At 36.6% G+C, this 19021-nt stretch overlaps 1 protein-coding gene across 1 annotated transcript in view; it reads left to right on the forward strand.

The window, feature by feature from the left end:
• Nucleotides 1-19021, forward strand: part of USH2A (usherin) — a 689554-nt gene that overhangs the window by 340815 nt on the left and 329718 nt on the right. Inside the window, exons 32-34 of the mRNA XM_041722698.1 lie at nt 6628-6787; nt 8439-8610; nt 14338-14485. Coding sequence (XP_041578632.1) covers nt 6628-6787; nt 8439-8610; nt 14338-14485 — 480 coding nt within the window. The remainder of the gene's footprint in view (nt 1-6627; nt 6788-8438; nt 8611-14337; nt 14486-19021) is intronic.

Genomic DNA, 19021 nt, shown 5'->3' on the forward strand with positions numbered 1-19021 from the left:
TACTCCCAGAAAAAAAAAAGATACCAAACGTTTGGATCGTTATACCTTTTCTCTTTTCTATCTACACTCACTCTATTAGTGTTCCATCCACTTTAAATACAATGTATATGATGATGACATCTCAAATTATATTTCAGTTCAGGACTTCTTCCTGAAATTCCAAATTATATTCAAATTGCCTAATTGACCTCTCCATTTGTTTGTCTAATTATTATCTCAAACTTGCTGTGTCTAAAACATGAATTCTTTATCTTCCCCTTCAAAACTTGTTGTTTTTTTTTTCTGTGATCTTTTTCAACCAAATTAATGGTTATCTCATTTTTGCCTTTGTTCAAACTAAAAACCTTGGAGTCAACTTTGTCTCCTTTCTTTCTCTATCACATACTACCTCCAGGGCACAGAGGAATCCTATAGTTTTGCCTCTAAAACATATCCAGGGATCCCTTTGGAGGGATTTCAGCAAAATGGCAGCATAGGGACTTCTTGGTTCCTTCCATCAATCCCCCAATTCTCACCCCCACCCAGAAACATCAATTTGAAGAACTATTCACACTCAAAATTATCTTCACAAGAGCCAAGGATTTCAAATAAGGGAATATAGCACTTGGATAGGGCACAGCAATAAGAGAATATGCATGAAGGAGGGTAGGAAGGAGGATAGACTCACATTACTTCCATTTATCCCTGCCCTAAACCGAGGCATCCCAGCACAGACCAAGACTCTCTCCCTGGGAGAAGGAGAGTAAAGTGAGCATCTCACTTCACTACTCCAGACCTACCCTGTTCAGCACTGGGTTGAACCCTAGGCTGGCTTCCTGTATGGAACCATCATACTACTTGATTTCAAAATATGTTACAAAGCTATGGTATTTAAAACAGTATGATATTGGCATAAAAACAGACACACATCTCTATGGAATGGAATAGAGAGCCCAGAAATAAATCTATATATATGATCAGACATCAGATACATATATATATATATATATATATATATATATATATATATAGTCAACTAATTTATAACAAAGGAGCCAAAAATATACAATGGAAAAGGACAATCTCTTCAATACATGGTGGTGTGAAAACTGGACAGGCACATGGAAAAGAATGAAGCTGGACCACCATCTTATACCATTCACAGAAATTAACTGCACTCAAGACTTGAATGTAAAACCTGAAGCCATAAAATCTCTAGGAGAAATCATAGACAATGAGCTCCATGACTTAGGTCTTGGTGATGATTTTTCGGCTCTGACACCAAAAGCAAAGGCAAAAAAATAAAAAATCAACAAGTGGAACTATATCAAACTAAAAGGCTCTGCACAGAAAAAAAAAATCATCAAGTGGAAAATGCAACCTACTGAATGGGAGAAAATCCTTGCAAATCATATGTCTGATAAGGAGCTAATATATAGAGAACTCATACTACTCAATAGCAAAACTAACAGAAAAGCCAGTCTAATTAAAAAATGGACAGAAGATCTGAGTAGATCTTTTTCAAACAGAGACATACAGATAGTCAACAGGTATATGAAAATATACTCAACATCATTAATCATCAGAAAAATGAAAATCTAAATTATTAACAATGAGATATCACCTCACATCTATTAGAATGGCTATTATCAAAAGGACAAGAAAATAACAAATGTTGATAAGAAAGTGGAGAAAAAGGAACCCTTGTATGCTATAGGTAGGAATGTAAATTGAATGCAGCCACTATGGAAACCAGCATGGAGGTCCCACAAAAAAAATTAAAACTAGAACTAAAATATGACCCAGCAACCCTACTTCTAGGTATTTACCCAAAGAAAATGAAAACATTAACTCAAAAAGATATATGCACCCTAGTGTTCATTGTAGTATTGTATTCAATAGCCAAGATATGGAAACAACTTAAATGTTCTCTGATGGATGAAGGATAGAGAAAATGTGACACACACACACACACACACACACACACACACACACAGTAGAATATTATAAAATAATGAAATCACTTGCAACAACATGGATAGACCTTGAGGATATTATGCTAAGTAAAGTAATTCATACAGAGAAAGACAAATACCGTATGATCTCACTTATATGTTGAGTTTAAACTAGATTTATAGTAAAATAAGCTTATAGATACAGATACACCCCTCCCCCCCCGCACACACACACAGGAATGATACTCAGCCATGTAAAGAGGAATTCCTGCCCTTTGAGACAATATGGATAGACCTTGAGGGCATTATGCTAGATGAAATAGATCAAACAGAAGAAGACAAATACTAAATGTTTCCACTTACATGTGGAATAAAAAAGCCTAACTCAGAACTAGAAAGCAGCATCATGGTTGCCAAGGAATTGAGACCAGATTTGGGGAGAAGGGTAGGGAGATGTCAGTCAAAGAGAACACACTTCCAGCTATAATGAATGAGTTCTGGTGATCTAAGTTATAGCATGGTAAACATAGTTAACAATACTGCATTGATACTTGAAAGTCATTAAGAGAGTAAATCTTGAAGGTTATTACCACACACAAGTAATCATATGCAGGGCATTTAGATGTTAATTAACCTTATTGTGGTAAGCATTTTATAATGTATATGGGCATCAGATCATCACAATGTACATCTTAATCTTACATATGTTATATGCTAATACCTTAATAAAGCTGAGGAAAACCCATATCCAGAATCTGTTTCTTACTTATGACAAGTCTCCACTTACTTGATTACAATACCTTCTTAAATGAGATTTATGCTTATGTTCTCGCTCACTATAGTCTATATTCCACCCAGCAGCCAGGGCGATAACTCATGAAATCCATCTGATTGTGCAACAGTTCTGTTCAAAATCCTGTAGGGTCTAAGTAGGATCTCAGATTCAAATCCCAAATCTGTGCAAAGACCTACAAGGTTCATGTGATCTGGTCCCTCCTTAAAGCTCTGATGTTACCTATTACTGCTGTCTGCCTTATTTGCTCAGCTGCAGCCACATTGCCCTCCTTGTTATGTCTGTGCCAGGCATGTTCCTCCTTCTAAACATTTGCTATCTGTTCTCTCTTGGAATGGCCCTCCCCATAGAATCCCAGATTTACTCTCACCCCTTCCAAGTCTTTGCTCAATATGTCACTTTCCTGCCAAAGCCTCCACTGACTCTTGCCTTTTACAATTACCCAGAATCACTCCTGATTCTTCTTGCTCTTTTCTATGTTTTCTGTGGCACTTTTCAATTATATACCACTAACATCCTTAAACCCTGGTAGACATTTTAGTTAAAACCATGCTGTTTCCTATCTTCCTTATCCATAAACTTCATAACACTTTAGATAGTCTGGGGATAAACCTGAACTATGAATGCAGGACTTGACGGGATTTGGTATTTTGGCCTTGGCTCATCCCACATACTGGGCCTCTGAAGTAACGCGACCCTCCCAAACATACTTACTTCTTCATCCTGGTCTCCCCCCGTCCCCAACAAGTTGCCCAATCCATAGAGGAGGATATTGTGTCATAGTAAAAACCAGATTTGGATGGTAACCCTGCAACTAATTACTAAAAACCAGATATAGATGGTAACCCTGGAACTATTTACTATAGGAGGCTGTTGGGCATCTGAGGCAGATATTCCTGGTGAGTTTAGGAGTTTGGTGATCAAGGTCACTTTCAAAGTATGGAGGTATAGTGTGAAAGGGAGTGGAGAGTGGTGCAATATGTGATAAAGAGACCTTGGAATATGATGATACCATAGTGATGCAATCTGATCTTACCAGCCTGAGAATGGTAACTAAGGATTCACAAAGGTAACTAAGAATTAATTAAGGATTTTTAGATGTGCAAGTCTGTTCCAACGAACACAGACAAGCAATCATCAGGCCATATTTGAATAGTATGACTTCCTTACCACCTATAAGCTGGGTAGCCAAACCCCCACCTCAACAAGCTAGAATGTAAAGAAACAAGAAAACTGCCCCACCACAGAGTCTGTTGGCCAAAGAACCATTATAGCATGGAGTCTCATTGCCACAGACCAAGACAATCTGAAATGGCCAGAGGGAGGCTCATGCAAAATATTCCGAAGTCACTTGGAATTGACCTCATGGAATACAATTTCGACAGAAGCATGTTCTTTGAGAAAAGTTAGTTGGACTCTGATGTTCGAATACTACAGCTTTCTCCTAATTGCACTGACTCACCCATCAAGGATTCCTGCTTTACTCTAGGCTGTGTCCTCCTCAATTTTGCTCCTGAAAATGGATTTGAAGTCAAATCTCCAGCTTCCCTTTCCTCGGGAATGCAAGGAATTCAGATTAATAATAGAGATGGGCAATTGCTTGGTCACTGAGTTCCTATGGATCTGGAGAAGGTGAAGAGAACAGGAGAATAGCAGATAATGGTTAGCATATTTACTCATTAGAATTTGGGCCAGGGGATCCCTGGGTGGCGCAGTGGTTTGGCGCCTGCCTTTGGCCCAGGGCGCGATCCTGGAGATCCGGGATCGAATCCCACGTCGGGCTCCCGGTGCATGGAGCCTGCTTCTTCCTCTGCCTGTGTCTCTGCCTCTCTCTCTCACTGTGTTCCTATCATAAATAAATAAAATAAAATAAATTAAAAAAAAAAATAAAAAATAAAAAAAAATAAATATTTAAAAAAAAAAAAAAAAAAGAATTTGGGCCAGAATTAGGACCTGCTATATAGGCAATGTTCTTTTTTTTTTTTAAGGTTTTATTTATTTATTCATGAGAGACACAGAGAGGGAGAGGCAGAGACACAGGCAGAGGGAGAAAGAAGCAGGCTCCATGCAGGGAGCCTGACATGGGACTCAATCCTGGGTCTCTAGATCACACCCTGGGCTGAAGGTGGCACTAAACCACTGAAACACCCAGGCTTACTGTTCTTTGCATGAAATTTTCCTACAGTAAATAGTGGTTTACACTCACTGTAACATATGAGACCACTATTCTCGTGATTCTTAACTTAGTAATTTTCATAGAATGTTGGTCCAAATGGAGGTCGTCCAGGCCTAACTCATGCACATGTGATGCAGCTGAGCCTGTCATGTCTCCAGCAGTCCTGGGCAATGGCATCCTGCTTCACCACCAGCTTCAAATTGTCTTCTAACACATCTGATCGCATAGCTTAGGGATGCCCACTTCAGCTGGTATCACTGAATCCCAGTAGGATAAAATTAGAAAGAGAATAGGGCTGAATTCAAAGCATTGTGAATCTATTCTTGATGGTCACTCTTTTGGTCTAGACTAACCATATTTAGCATAAAATTATTTGTGTGTCTTTTTTTTTTTTTGCCTTGTTTTGGTGACCTACATGTTTAACCAACTGACTGTGCTTTGCATGAAAATCAAAGTGTTCTTTTCTGGTTTACTTTTGCTGTCAGTGCAATACAAAATCTATTTCCCTAAATCAGGTTGTATTTCATTAATCTTCTAAACATGAAATGGTTAATGGTTGAAGGTTAATGAGGTTTAAAAATATGTGTCCCTTAAATTGTGACTAACCTATTTTAAAAATATTCCGGGAAAATAATGATTTCCTCTAGGAGTATAAAAGTATGAATGATATTTAAATCTCAGTAAAGTTGACTGAACTTTGGTTATATTCATCAGCGAAATGATTATTGAGTACCTTTTTTAATGATCATTTTAAAAGGTTTCTTTTTATTTGAGAGAGAGAATGCATGCAGAGTGAGTGAGAATGAGTTGGGGGAGGGGCACAGAGAGGGGGAGATATTGAGTAACTTTATAAATGAAGTGCTCAGGGTATTTCAGAACTGAATTATTAAATTACAGATTGCCTTATTCTGATGCAAGGGAATCAACTGTTTCTAGATCATCTCATTCATTAGCTCCTTATTCATTTATTCAAACACATATTCAGAACCTACAATGCGCCAGGCACTGTGCTAGACACTGAGGATGCAAAATGAATCCTTCCCTCACAATGTTCAGTTTCATGGATCAGAGGGTCACGTAAACAAATCATTATGACAGCACTATAATGCTTTGCAGAAGGTGTGAGCACATCCATGGGAGCCAGATCCGTGGAGAGGATAAGAGCTCCACCTTGTGCCAGGGGTCACGGCAGGATGTGCTAGGAACGTGTCAAGGAAGAAACAGGTTTTTGCACTGAGCTGGACTACTTGAAGGTCAAATAATAGTTGGTCAGGTGGACAGAAGAAAGGAGTTAGGCAGAAGGAATTACAAGCACAAAGTCATCATTACAAGTTATGTATTTGCATTTCAAAAGCAACTTCTTCAAATATACTGTAAAAATAATTTCAATGTCTCATTTATTTTTTAACAGAACAGTTAAAGTCACTCTAAACTCAGAAAACGATTTACCTGGTTGTAGACATTCGAGCAGTCGGTCAAATTGTGAAAATGAAAAAGCTAAAGCCAGAGTTTGACTGACACTTGTCTATTTAAAAATAACCGTAGTACATTTAAAGGATAAAACAGCCTATATTTTATTGCTATTGATTTTTTTAGGGCTATTGATTCTTGTTTTAAGCTTGACTTTAACCGTTCTAAGAAGTAGGAATGTAGAGGAGGAATGAGATCACCTGAATAAAAAAATACGATGGTAAATAAATTCGTTTTTTTCCTCCACCCTCTAGATTTAGCAGTATTTACACCCCACCAATTCCTGCTCAGTGCCTGCACGCACGCGGGATGTACAAACAGTTCCCTGGTCATCCTGTACACGGCACAGCTGCCACCAGAACACGTGGACTCCCCACTTCTGACTGTCCTGGATTCTAGAACTATATATGTACAGTAAGTAGAAATGTCGTCTCTGTCGCACACAGGTTTATGCAAGAGTCCCAGTGAGCTCAATCAAGGGAAGGGTTTGTGACATAAAATTAATTTTATTGTGATGAAATGCATAGAAGTGATTAGTTCAGTGGTTCTGGGAACCTTTGATTATCACTTGCCAACTTAATTTCCATTTTGTCTTTATGCAATCAGGCTGAGCTACCTACTTACACAGATTCTGTGCAAACTTCAGCAAAGGGAAACTGACCACTTACAGGACTGTGTTGGGCTTTCTGTAGGGGAGGTGTTATCCATGATGAGCTGGAATTAAAGTCTAAATATATGTATAAAAACAAAAATAAAAATAAAGTAAATAAATATATACTCTTTTTGAGTATAAACTAGGACCTTCTCGTTCCCTTGGCAGTTGAAGTCAGAGAGAAGGAACTTTCGCCTCTAGGCATGTTCAGATTATTTTTGATATTAAGCAATTCTTACCCATTTCCTAATCTGTGATGTACAAGGTGTACTGTCCTACTGAGTCAAAGCTTAGCAACCTCTCTTGCCACCAGGCAATACTTCTTTACATTCATCTCTGCGGGTCTCAGTTTTCTCATCCGTAAGAGTTTGGATTGAGTACATTACTATATTCATTCAAGCTGGAAAACATTATGATTTATACCCTATTCTGGGTCTGAGCCATCCAGTTGGCCTTCAGTGCTGCCCTAAGCTGAGCCCCCATTACTTACAAGATTTCCCACGACTCTAAGTATTTGTCTGTTGACCAATTTCTATTTTATGATTTGTCCGGCTCGTGTTCACTGACACATTGTAAGCCCTCTGTGGAATTCCCTCTACTTTTCCTTTCACCTACTAAATCCGATCCATCAAGTATACAGTCTTCTGTCTAGGTAGTGTCTCACCTTATCCATGAAGTTTTATTTGACTGTTTCAGCACTTCAGTGATCACCTTCTCTGCATTCTATAGTGACATGTTAATTCTACATGAGATTGCTGCATTTTTTAAAGAAAATTATGTTATTTCTCTCTCGTGCTTCCATTTCTCATAAATTCTCAAATGTTCTACTTCTCTCAATTTTTGTTCTGTGGCTTAAGTTTGAAATCAAGTACTCACGCATTTTTTATATTATTAGCTAGTTAAAATTATAAGTAACTAGAAAGCAGGCACTATGTCATATTTTCTTTACACCATTCAGGAGGGACATTTAATAAGTACTTGGGTTTTTTTAAAAAATAAGCTTTCAGTGTGTGTGTGTGTGTGTGTGTGTGTGTGTGTGTGTGTTGAGTGCCATAAATCCAAGTTCATATGCATCCTTTAAAAACCTTGCACAGGGCAGCCCGGGTGGCTCAGTGGTTTAGCACCTGCCTTCAGCCTAGGGCCTGATCCTGGAGACCGGGGATCGAGTCCCACGTCGGGCTCCCTGCATGGAGCCTGCTTCTCCCTCTGCCTGTGTCTCTGTCTTCTCTCTCTGTCTCTGTCTCTCTCTCTCTCTCTCTCTCTGTGTGTGTGTCTTGAATAAATGAATGAATAAATAAAATCTTTGAAAAAACAAACAAATAAATAAAAATATTAAAAAAATAAAAATCTTGCACATTTCAGGTTTGACTTGAACGAATAATGGATAGTCATGCTATATTTTTCCATTCCCAGGTGGAAACAACCAAGAAATGTAAATGGGATTCTGGAGCGCTATATACTATATATTTCAAATCACACGCGTGATTTTACAATTTGGGATGTCATCTATAACAGTACAGAACTTTTTCAGGATCACCTGCTACGACCCTTGTCCCCTGGCAACAAATATCTCATCAAGCTGGGAGTAAGTTTACTTTTGTCAGTTTCTCTTCCCTTCCCTTGCTGCCTCTCTCTTCCTATGTCCCATCTTCTCTCTCTCCCTCACTTAAAAAAAACCCAAAACCCGAAACACATGTATTGCTATTGAGACGAAAACTCACTTCACACTGTAAATGGGAATGTGACCTAATACCTGCCTATTTATTTTGTATTATGCAAAAATGATAGCATAACAATCTGAGTCAGTAGATTTTCCCCAAATCTAATTTGGGATTATTAGAAATTATTTCTTCTTTATTATTTCCAGAATGTCATAATTGGTAAGGGCCTTTTCTAAAATGCCTGAATTAATAAGGTTATTTCCCCATGGAGCTTGTATTCATTTGGAAAACAATGTACAGTATGAAAATTTAGGTCTTATATATTAAAATGAAGGTTTAAATGACCCCCAGATATTCTGGATTGTTATTATAGTCTGGTTTACATTACACTTCTATCTCAAAAGAACAGTCACTTAATAAAACCCTAGAATCAACATACTTTAGAGGTCTTTAGACAGACAATAGCATTTTTTAATGCAAAATAGCACTTTTATACAAAGGTCTTTTAAAAGACCTTGATATTACTGTGGAATTTATACTCAGTGGTTCCCTTTGTTTTTTGATGAAATATAATCTTTTTTAAGTTTAATAGCACATCTGAAAATAACTGAATATAAACATGAGATTGTCCCTATTTGTTTTAAACACACTCTTCATTTTATAGCAATACCTATATAAGGATATTTGCTTTGATAAATGCCATAGAAAATATTCTGCTCTTGATTATGAATAAATTTACATTTATGTAGACACTGTGTATGCATTCATTTTACTTAACATGCTCTTGAATGCTCTAAATATTATACCACGAGAAAATAAACTACATTCAACTATTGCTAACTGTCTGACCTGACACCACAAAACAAGGACAATCAGACAATGTTTAAAATCCTATTCAGAACTGACTCCATGTGCCTAGGTGTTCAGCACACGGATAGGCTTATAAAACAGCATCTTTGATTGCTTAGTTGTATTACTCAAGATGTGAGAAATGTATTAACTTGATTTTCAAAAACTAATACAGAAATCCACACTATTCTCAAAACAGTGGTAATATCAAAACCCAGAAAAGACTCTCTTGCATAGAAACAACCAAAATTAAACAGAAATTGTTGTGCTCTTTGGTGTTATCAGGAGGCAAATGTGAAACAAAGTTCTACTCCCAAGGCAATTTTTAAGATATTCTGGGCAATCAGTGAAAATCTACTCAATCTCCAATGTTTTATACATCTATAATATCTTGAAAAATAAATACCACTACATTGGGAGTCTAGTCCCCTGAGTTTCAATTCAGATTTTGCTACTAACTGTGTAACCAAAGACAAATTCACTTAATTGCACTGATTTTTATGTTCTTTAAGCCTAAAATTAGGGCTTTGGATGAAATTATTTTTAACGTCTCTTTGAGCCCTAAAAATTCCATGACACTAAATCATTCTGTGATCCCAAACAATATTCTATGGAGTCAAATGAGATCTGTCAGCCACTGAATAATGTTGATGCAGGACGTCATAAAGATGTGGAAGTCCTTGCCCTAACTCTTGTTAGGGAAATAAATTTGCTCACATTATTTTTGATTTCACTGTATTTATTAGTGGAGAAAATACACTAATATTTTTTTTTAGAAAGTATTCAACTAAAAGGTCTTTTTTCTTAACTCTATAACAAGTAAATTAAGTGAACCGGAACATTTTAGATTCATCTTGGTTAATTGAAGGATTATTGTATATGTCAGTTTCGACATAATAACTGGCTTTCAAGGTCATTAGATTAGTAGATGGAAATTAGGTTCTCAGCCAAGTAAAGTTGCCTTTATAGGTAGTCTTAGCATGTTGAAAGTTCTGGAAAATAAAACACACAGATAGCAAAGCCTTAAATAATAGAAGAAGATACATGAGAATTCAAACCACTGTGATTTACTCTAGATTCAGAGACTGTGTTACTTCAAGTAAGTGGCTTCATTTAATTTTTCCTGTTAACTGGATTATAAATTCCTGAAGAGTAGAGACAGAATCTTTCAAAATTCTGTCCGCAGAGTCAAGCACAGTGCCTGGTAGAAACTGGAAGCTCAGCAAACAATTCTTGAATAAATGGATGAATGAAGGAATACTAAGTATATATATTTCATAAAGAATCTGAGATTTCTGATATGAATTAAATGATTTGCTGTAAAATGTCAGAGTCGGGGACTGTGTGGTTCCAAGCATATGCTTTTTCTCCTAGAAGAAACAGCATAATGTGTCAGTATACTCAACAAATGGTATTGTGGAATGTGGTAGCTCTGAATAAAGATAATAAGTCAGTAATTAAATGAAGAAGCTAGTAAGACAGACAAGTAGCAAGATATGTATGGTTTGATAATTTTCATATTTCCGTGAGACATTTGCCTCTTGATGAATGTTAAATGTTAAATACTTTTCCTGGAAAGATTCTTGGAAATGATGAGCTTAATTTTTCAAAAGATCATTTATAGTAACATGGCCTTGGTCTTTTACTTCATACTTTAAGGTATGCTGCATTAATATCCTCAGAGCTTACTTACCTGGAAACAAACTATTGAAAATGGGAATGCTAGCTTTGGATGTTTCTAATAGTCATCATTTCAAAATAATCGATACACATTGATTAGTTACTCATTTCCTTATACCAAAATTCAGAGTCCTGTTTAACCAGAAGTTACTGGCCATTTCAGGGGTGGTAGTGTGACTTTGTCATTTAACAAAAACAAAAATTTTTAAATAAAAAAAATTTTAAATAGCTTGAGAAAAGCTATAGGAGATGGATTAAAATACTTTATTGTAAAGGCTCAGAGGCTTTCAAAGACCTTGTCTCTTCAAAAGGCATCTTTAATCAAAATCCCACTATTTTGTTTAGTTTTTCCAAACCAGACTTTTAATCAGCATTCAGTTGCATTGCATGCAGTGACCTCTGGTGCTAGTAGGTCAAACAAGATGCTTATTGGTCCAATTTAATTTAGATAATATCAATTAGATTTGACCAATCAGAAGCGACTTTAATAGCATTTATTTCCTTGTTGAAGGAATTGCTCACCTACCACCTCTAAATACATGCAAAAAAAATTGGAAGAAAACCAAATAAAATGTTTTACAGGTAACTCTGTTATTCAGCAGCCTCTTTATAAATTCTGTTTTATTTGCAAGAAAAATTCTCTTGTAAACTCCTTGGATTCTTGGAAGCCTCCTTTGTCAAATTATGAGTTTTTGGATCTTAGATGACATAGCCCAAAGATCAATCCTTCCAAACCAGAGGATGTCTTTATTTATCCCAAAAGGCATCCTAAAATTCTAAAAACATCCTAAAATTCTCAAAACAAAGTAAATTTCAATTCACATTTTATTTTTAAGCATATATATATATATATATATATATATATATATATATATATATATATAATTACATATCTTGTAGTACAATGTTTCTTTGAGAAGAGTTACCTGGGGACAATTCTTAGGACATAATAAGAGAAATAATAGTGACAAATAGACTACTGGAATTAAACCCCAATGTGTTATGAGTGTAACAAGAATATGCTCCAACATTTTTCCCCTCCTAAAGAAAAAAAATCTAGGAACTGCAAGTGAACAGATTTCTCTTTCTCTGAGGACTGAAAAGAATGTTCTATCATTTTCCTTTGATAATTTGGCCTTCCCACTTGGTCTCTTTTCATGACATGTTTTCTAGTGGACTTTTAGCATGTTTGAAATGTTTGGTTTGTTTTTAATTTTTCTGTTTTAATGTTCAGGTAGTTATTTCTGGCACTAACAATGACATGTCCTAGAGCTTTGAGTCATAGTTTGGCCACAAGCTCAATTGATTCCTCTTTATTTGCAAAGATTCTGTTCTTAGGAAGAGGATGGTTTATCTCTTCCATATATATGCACATGCTGCAGCTGAGAATTAGAGGGAACCCACAGAGGTTAATTAGGTCCCAATCTTAATGCAATTTCATGGCCAAGCTACAGTTTAACCCATCAGAAACTTGCTTATGCTGATGAGAAATTATCCTGAAGATTTGGCTACTGTTGTATTCTTACAAGAAAACATGAAATTGAGCTCCATGTCTACTGACCATTTAATATTTACATTTATAATAAAGACTTTGCAACAACTTGGCAAATAGTATACTGCAATGTAAGAAAATATCATTTAAATTAAGTCAACTCTCTCTTATTTTTAGGGAAAAGAATTTCAACTGTATTAAGTATCAAAAGGTTGTTCCCTCAATATCAAGCTGAAAAGTGGGGGAAGGCCCAAAGAAATAAAAAGGTTTTTAAATTTTTTTATACTAGCAATTTCTACCTTCCCTGAAAATGGACAAAATAACTATCCACTTTTTACATTGTCCTATGATTTTGCTTCATTTCTCAATCGGTTTTCGGTAAATTTTCGTGCTTTTTGGAATGTTTTTAAATTTGATTGTGTAAATTACAGCTGGAACCTAAAGAGATACAGAACAAAGGTTAAGTGGGGTTTTCAAATATCTGTGTTATATAAAGATATGATTGCTAATATTTGCTAGCAAATATAGTCTGGAAAAACCCTGTGGGTCTATCTTGGCTTCTTAGAGAAATGTTTATCCAATAAGGTAACAAAAATATTTTCCTAATACACTTAAACATTTATCTTGGAATTACTTGCAGTTAATTATGAGAGTGCACACAGCAGTTTCCAGGTAACTTTTTATTTTAAAATTCATTTATTTATTTGAAAGAGAGAGAGGGGGAGAGAGAATGTATGTCCATTCGATCAGGGGGAAAAGCAGAGGGAGTGGGACAAGCAGACTCCATGCTGAGCCCAGAGCCTGACACAGGGCTCGGTCCCATGACCCTGAGATCATGACCTTAGCTGAAATCAAGAGTCAGATGCTCAACCAACTGAGCCCCCCGGGTATCTTTCACATCCAGGTTTTCATTTATGGCATTATTAATACCTTATTAGGGAATGAGAGGATTCTATGATCACTATGTTTGTTGGCCGTGTAATGAGCCCATTTCCTCTGGCACATGAGTCAGTGACTCGACCCTTTAAGCCTTTAAACAGTCATTCAACAACTGCTTTGTTGCTGATATATGAGAAATACTATTTTATTCAATTTCACGTTGTATTATACTTTAAACATATTGGTCACACTATAGCAATAAGAGGCAATTATATTTGTTGTAGATCTTTTCTCTTACTCAAAATCACTTGTTTTACCTCGAAGTGGTTTCAGTCTCTATACAGCCCTCATGGAGTGTGTGCACATGCATGTGTGTATGCGCGTGCGTGCACTTAATTCATTCTGGGAAACTCTGTGCAAGGCTAATTTCATCAGGGCTATTCACCTAGATCATACATGCCCTATCTCAGGGCTCCAACATAGGATGTACTTGTAATTCATACATGCGTACGTTTGGGGTTGTTTTCTAGCTATCAGAAATGGCTGTCTTGTGCCCTAAAAAGCAAACAAATTAAATGTCAAACATCAGCATTGAAACAAATTTATTTGGTGGTGGTGGGTGAGGGGTGGGGAATCAAGAAAGCTGTATTTCAAAGAATCTGGAACTCTTATTATGAATTCTCTTTTTTCGATGCTCTACTAAAACTTTTGGGACCTAGAGTGAAATGTGTTTTTTTGCATTTCTCCTCAGGCTTGTACAGGGGGCGGGTGCACAGTGAGCGAGGCCAGTGAGGCCCTGACTGATGAGGGGGCACCCGAAGGTGTGCCAACTCCCAAAGCGCACTCCTCTTCACCTCACTCCTTTAACATCTCTTGGACTGAGCCTGAATATCCAAATGGTAAGTGAACTCTTTTAGCCTCAAGTTAAAAAGATGATTAGCAAAGGTAAATTAATATTCGAAATGGCAGCTTATATGTGGTGCTTAATTTTTAATGATCATTTTAGCACATAAAATACCTGAGATCGTATCATTGTCTGCAGTTGGGAGATTGTAGTTTTTAGGCTAACACACAATTTTGGTGGCTCAAAAGTGCTCCCTTTTGATAGTTCTTGTGTACTGCATCTTATTGTTCAATATGGTCCAGAAGAGGTGTAGAGAACAGATGAGGAACGAAGTGCTGTTATGACAGTGATGCTATATTTTCAATGACTTTTTGTTTTGGACAGTCATTAGTTCATTCTCGGAGAAGTAGAGAGATGGAAAGTCCATGCACATAATGTATTTCAAAATGCTTTTGCTTTAATAAGTTTTTCTTAAAAGAGACCACCACTTGGAACTCTGTGTTTTTAATATATTATATGTAGATACTTCAACCTGCAGTTTTTAAAGTGTGTATATTAAATACATAGTCATTTATACTTCAAGTAGATTGTATATATTCCTAAGTGATATACACATCTTTGCACAGTTTAGAGAATTAATTTAACCAGTTAAAGTTGACTAAAATAAGATCTTGTTCTAAAGAATTTGTAATACCTTGGAGGTAGGAATTACTTCATTCATTTATTGGAAATATCTTTAAGTTTCACACAATATGGTGTCATTATTCCACACTGGCAGGAAACTTATTTAACATCAAATTTTGTTCCCTTTTCAAGACTTGTAACATCATAGGAATTGTTTTAAGTAGCTTGTTACTGAAAATTGAGATGGCCTCATTTAGCATAGCCAAAAAGAATGGAAGGGAAAAAATGTAAATTTTATTAGTTTGTCTTATGTTTACTATGGTATTAATTATTCCAGTCATCTCATTTTAATTAAACTTTTGGCAAATGCATTAGATATGTTTGAGGTAATGGAGAGAGCTCAAATAATTAGAGTGAGTGATTATCTCCGTTATTGAAGTGATGCCTGTACTGTTACAAATTTCCTAATAAAAAAATAAATGGATCTCTATTTGATACTTACATTAAACAGTCAGAAAATCTTGTCATACTTTGTGCTCCACAAATGTATCTAGTCCATAGGTGGCAATGCAAATGTTAGTGATTTATTCCAATTGGATTGCTGTTCATTGCTATTACAGGATTTACATAGTAGAACATTCTCCTTCATACCCATGTGTTGTGGCACCTGGAACCACAAACTGTACTCAGAATCCCAGGCAGACCAGAGAATTACTTTTGACATTTCAAATCACATTTGTATATTATGTTCTGTGCATTTACAAGCAGTTTTAAAATATATTCATTGAACCAAAAAGAATTTGAGAGGTTTTGGAGATTTCCGTAACACTTTCATTGTATTCAAAAGTCTTGTGTTTAATCACATCAGAATTTTCTAATTTTCTTATGTTTAATCACATCAGAGATTTCAAAATTTTTATTGTGGGGCAGTGGTTAGACACTTAAAAGGTAATAGTGTTCATTTAAAAAGTAACCAACTTTTGCGCCACTCCTTCTCTCTTCACTTTCCCCACATTTTCCAGGGTTTGATTTTTATTGTCTATCGTCTGGAGAGGGATAATCTGATTGTTGTTAAAAAATTCTCCTCTAAAAAATTTTTTAAAAATTCTCCTCTATTTATTTGTAAAGCCCCCATACTTCCCCCTAAAAACTTAAAGAATAAAATACAAATTATTTAGTCTGATATTCAGATCACTCTCAATTTATGACTCAAGCTGCATTTACAGAGCCTTGTGACACATATTCCTTTCTAGAATACATGTGACTTACTGTAGGGTTGCAAGATGTGGGTGCGGAGTCAAATAGGCCTAGAGACAAAGATGATCTCTGCTGTGTGGTAATGTGTTACTTTGAGAAATGTACTAAATTCTGTGAGCCCTGATTCTCTTGATTATAAAATTGGAGTTGACAACCCCTATTTTCTTTGCATATTTACCTGTGCAAACCTAACTCATTCCTCAAAAGTAAACATGGGCCTCTTTTTTATTTTTTTAAGATTTTATTTATTTATTTGAGAGAGAGAGAGAGTACAAGTGGTGGGGAGGCAGGGGGAGGATTGGCAGAGAGAGAGGGAGAAACAGACTCCCCGCTGAGCAGGGAGCCAGACTTGGGGCTCGATCCTAAGACCCAGAGATCATGACCTGAGCTGAAGGCTGAAGCCTAACACACTGAGCCACCCAGGTCTCCAAATGTGGGCATCTTATTTCATAAAATTGTTCCACTCTCCTTGAGTCTAGTGAAGCTTTTCCTCTTTTCTTGATCGTCCTAGGTTCAAATTTATCTGGGTATGTGTCCAGCGTGCCCAACAGATGATAATGACCACAAATCCATCATTTCTCTTTCCTTTCACAGAGCCTAAGAGTGTGTTGTACTTTCTGTTGGCAACTAATTATATTTTGTTCACTTAGTTGTCTCTTGCGAAAAATTGCATTTGATCAAGAGCATGTATACTGTAGAGTGCTGACTCTCTGATGATATCGACAGAAAGAACAGAAGTAGTTGTGGGCCAATTCCTGGAACATATTTGTTTGAAATGTATTTGTTTCTGAACCATATTTGTTTAGCTGTGTGGGGTCTGACACTAGGTTTTTCCTTTAAGAATTTGCATTTTTGCATTTGAATTAAGAATTTTTAATTTTCTTCTAAGGTATACGTAGGTCAAATTTAATGGAACTAGGCCCATGTTGCAATTTATGCTATATTTTAGTTGCTTTTTATTTTTTGAGTCTTCTGCAGAAGAGTAATACATTGCAGCATAAAATAGGTTTCATCCTTATGTTACTAAAGAAACCCTCTCAAATTATTTTAAATAGTGTTTCTCAAACTTATCTGATCATTGGAACCATCTTAGTGGCACTGACTGAAGAAGTAGACTGTAGTATCCACCAAAAGTCCTGAATAATCAAAATGTCCCTTTGGCCTGGTTATCCTAAAATGCTCATGAGTATTTAAAGTTCACTCTACCTGAGACCGCTCTCCTTAGGCCCTTTCTTGAGACCTCCACATGGATTTTTATTATCCTTTACTTTGAGCATATCCAAATTGATTTCTCCACATGTTCTCTGCCCCTCTACCTGCCCTTTCTCCTGTGTTTCTCCTTTTCCTGATTAGCACAATCCAGTCACGCCAGCCAGAAAACCTGGGTGGCATTCTTGACATCAGCCCTTGCTCACTCCTGACTTGTCTTACCCCCATGACCCCCAACTGTACTCCTCTAATGAAGGTCACTGATATTTCTCACCCAGATAACTTTAAGAGCTTCCTCACACCCTGCAAAAATCTGGATTTGTTTATTCAAAGTATATTTTTTGATGGTCCACTTGGTGCAATCATTCTGATGATACCAAGATGAATTTGCCTAATCCTTGATCTTCAAGATACAGGGATTCCTTGAGGGAACAAATAACCGTAAGGTAGGGATGTGAATAAGGTGCCAAATGTATGGAGAAGAAGCTCTCTGAGGAGCCCTATAGGATGTGGGAGTGTCATCCCTCTGGGTCTTCATTACATGTGGCAGCTCCAGAGATACATATGCATTTAGACTGACATGTTGTGTAACAGATGCTTCTTGCACAGGTTTGCACGCTCTGGGATCCAAAATCTTGACTCTTTTAGTGAGTTATACACCTAAATAGAACATTTCACTAGGGCTTACTAACATGAAAAAAAATATGAAGAAATAATAAACCCACTTTTGGTAATAGGAAGTATGTATGTTTCCAAATATGTGTCCATATGTGACAACATGTGAGAGATATAAAAAGTTCTGATATAAATGTCTAGTTCTTGCCTGTCAAGCAATTGGTAGCCTTTAGCCAGCATGGCTTAGGTAACAGGTTGTCTGCTTTTCATAAATGATTCTGATTTAAACAGTCACTTGTGACTCATCAGAGTCTTATGATAATCCTGATCCAGTGGCTAAGAGAATGGCCCCTTGCCCTTCTGATTTCCATTCTCTTTGTTGTCTCCCAACCTGCTCCTACTTTATAGCTTATGCTGGGAAGCTTGCTCTTTGCTTCAGGGCATGCTTCGTGTGCTCTGAGAATTTTTCCTGTTCTGGAACTTTTGTTCTGTGCTGTACCAGCGGTTCTAAGAATAGTGCCTGACCCACATAATAGATGCTCAATTAAACCTTTGCTGATTAGCACTATCAAAAGAAAAAACAAATGCACAGAAAATAACAAATGTTGACAAGGATGTCAAGAAATCAGAACCCTTGGGCACCATTGGTGGGAATGTAAAATAGGGCAGCCATTATAGGAAACAGTATGGAAACTTTCTCAAAAAATTAAAAATAAAATTACTGTGTGATCCAACAATCCCACTTCTGGGTATTTGTCCAAAAAAATTGAAAGCTGGATCTTGAAGAGATTCTTGTATACCCACATTCACTGTAGCATCACTCACATTAGCCAAGAGATGGAAGACACCCAAGTGTCCACAGATGGATGAATGGAAACAAAATGTG

The sequence above is a fragment of the Vulpes lagopus genome, chromosome 11 (genome assembly GCF_018345385.1).
Source record: "Vulpes lagopus strain Blue_001 chromosome 11, ASM1834538v1, whole genome shotgun sequence".
Lineage (NCBI taxonomy): Eukaryota > Metazoa > Chordata > Mammalia > Carnivora > Canidae > Vulpes > Vulpes lagopus.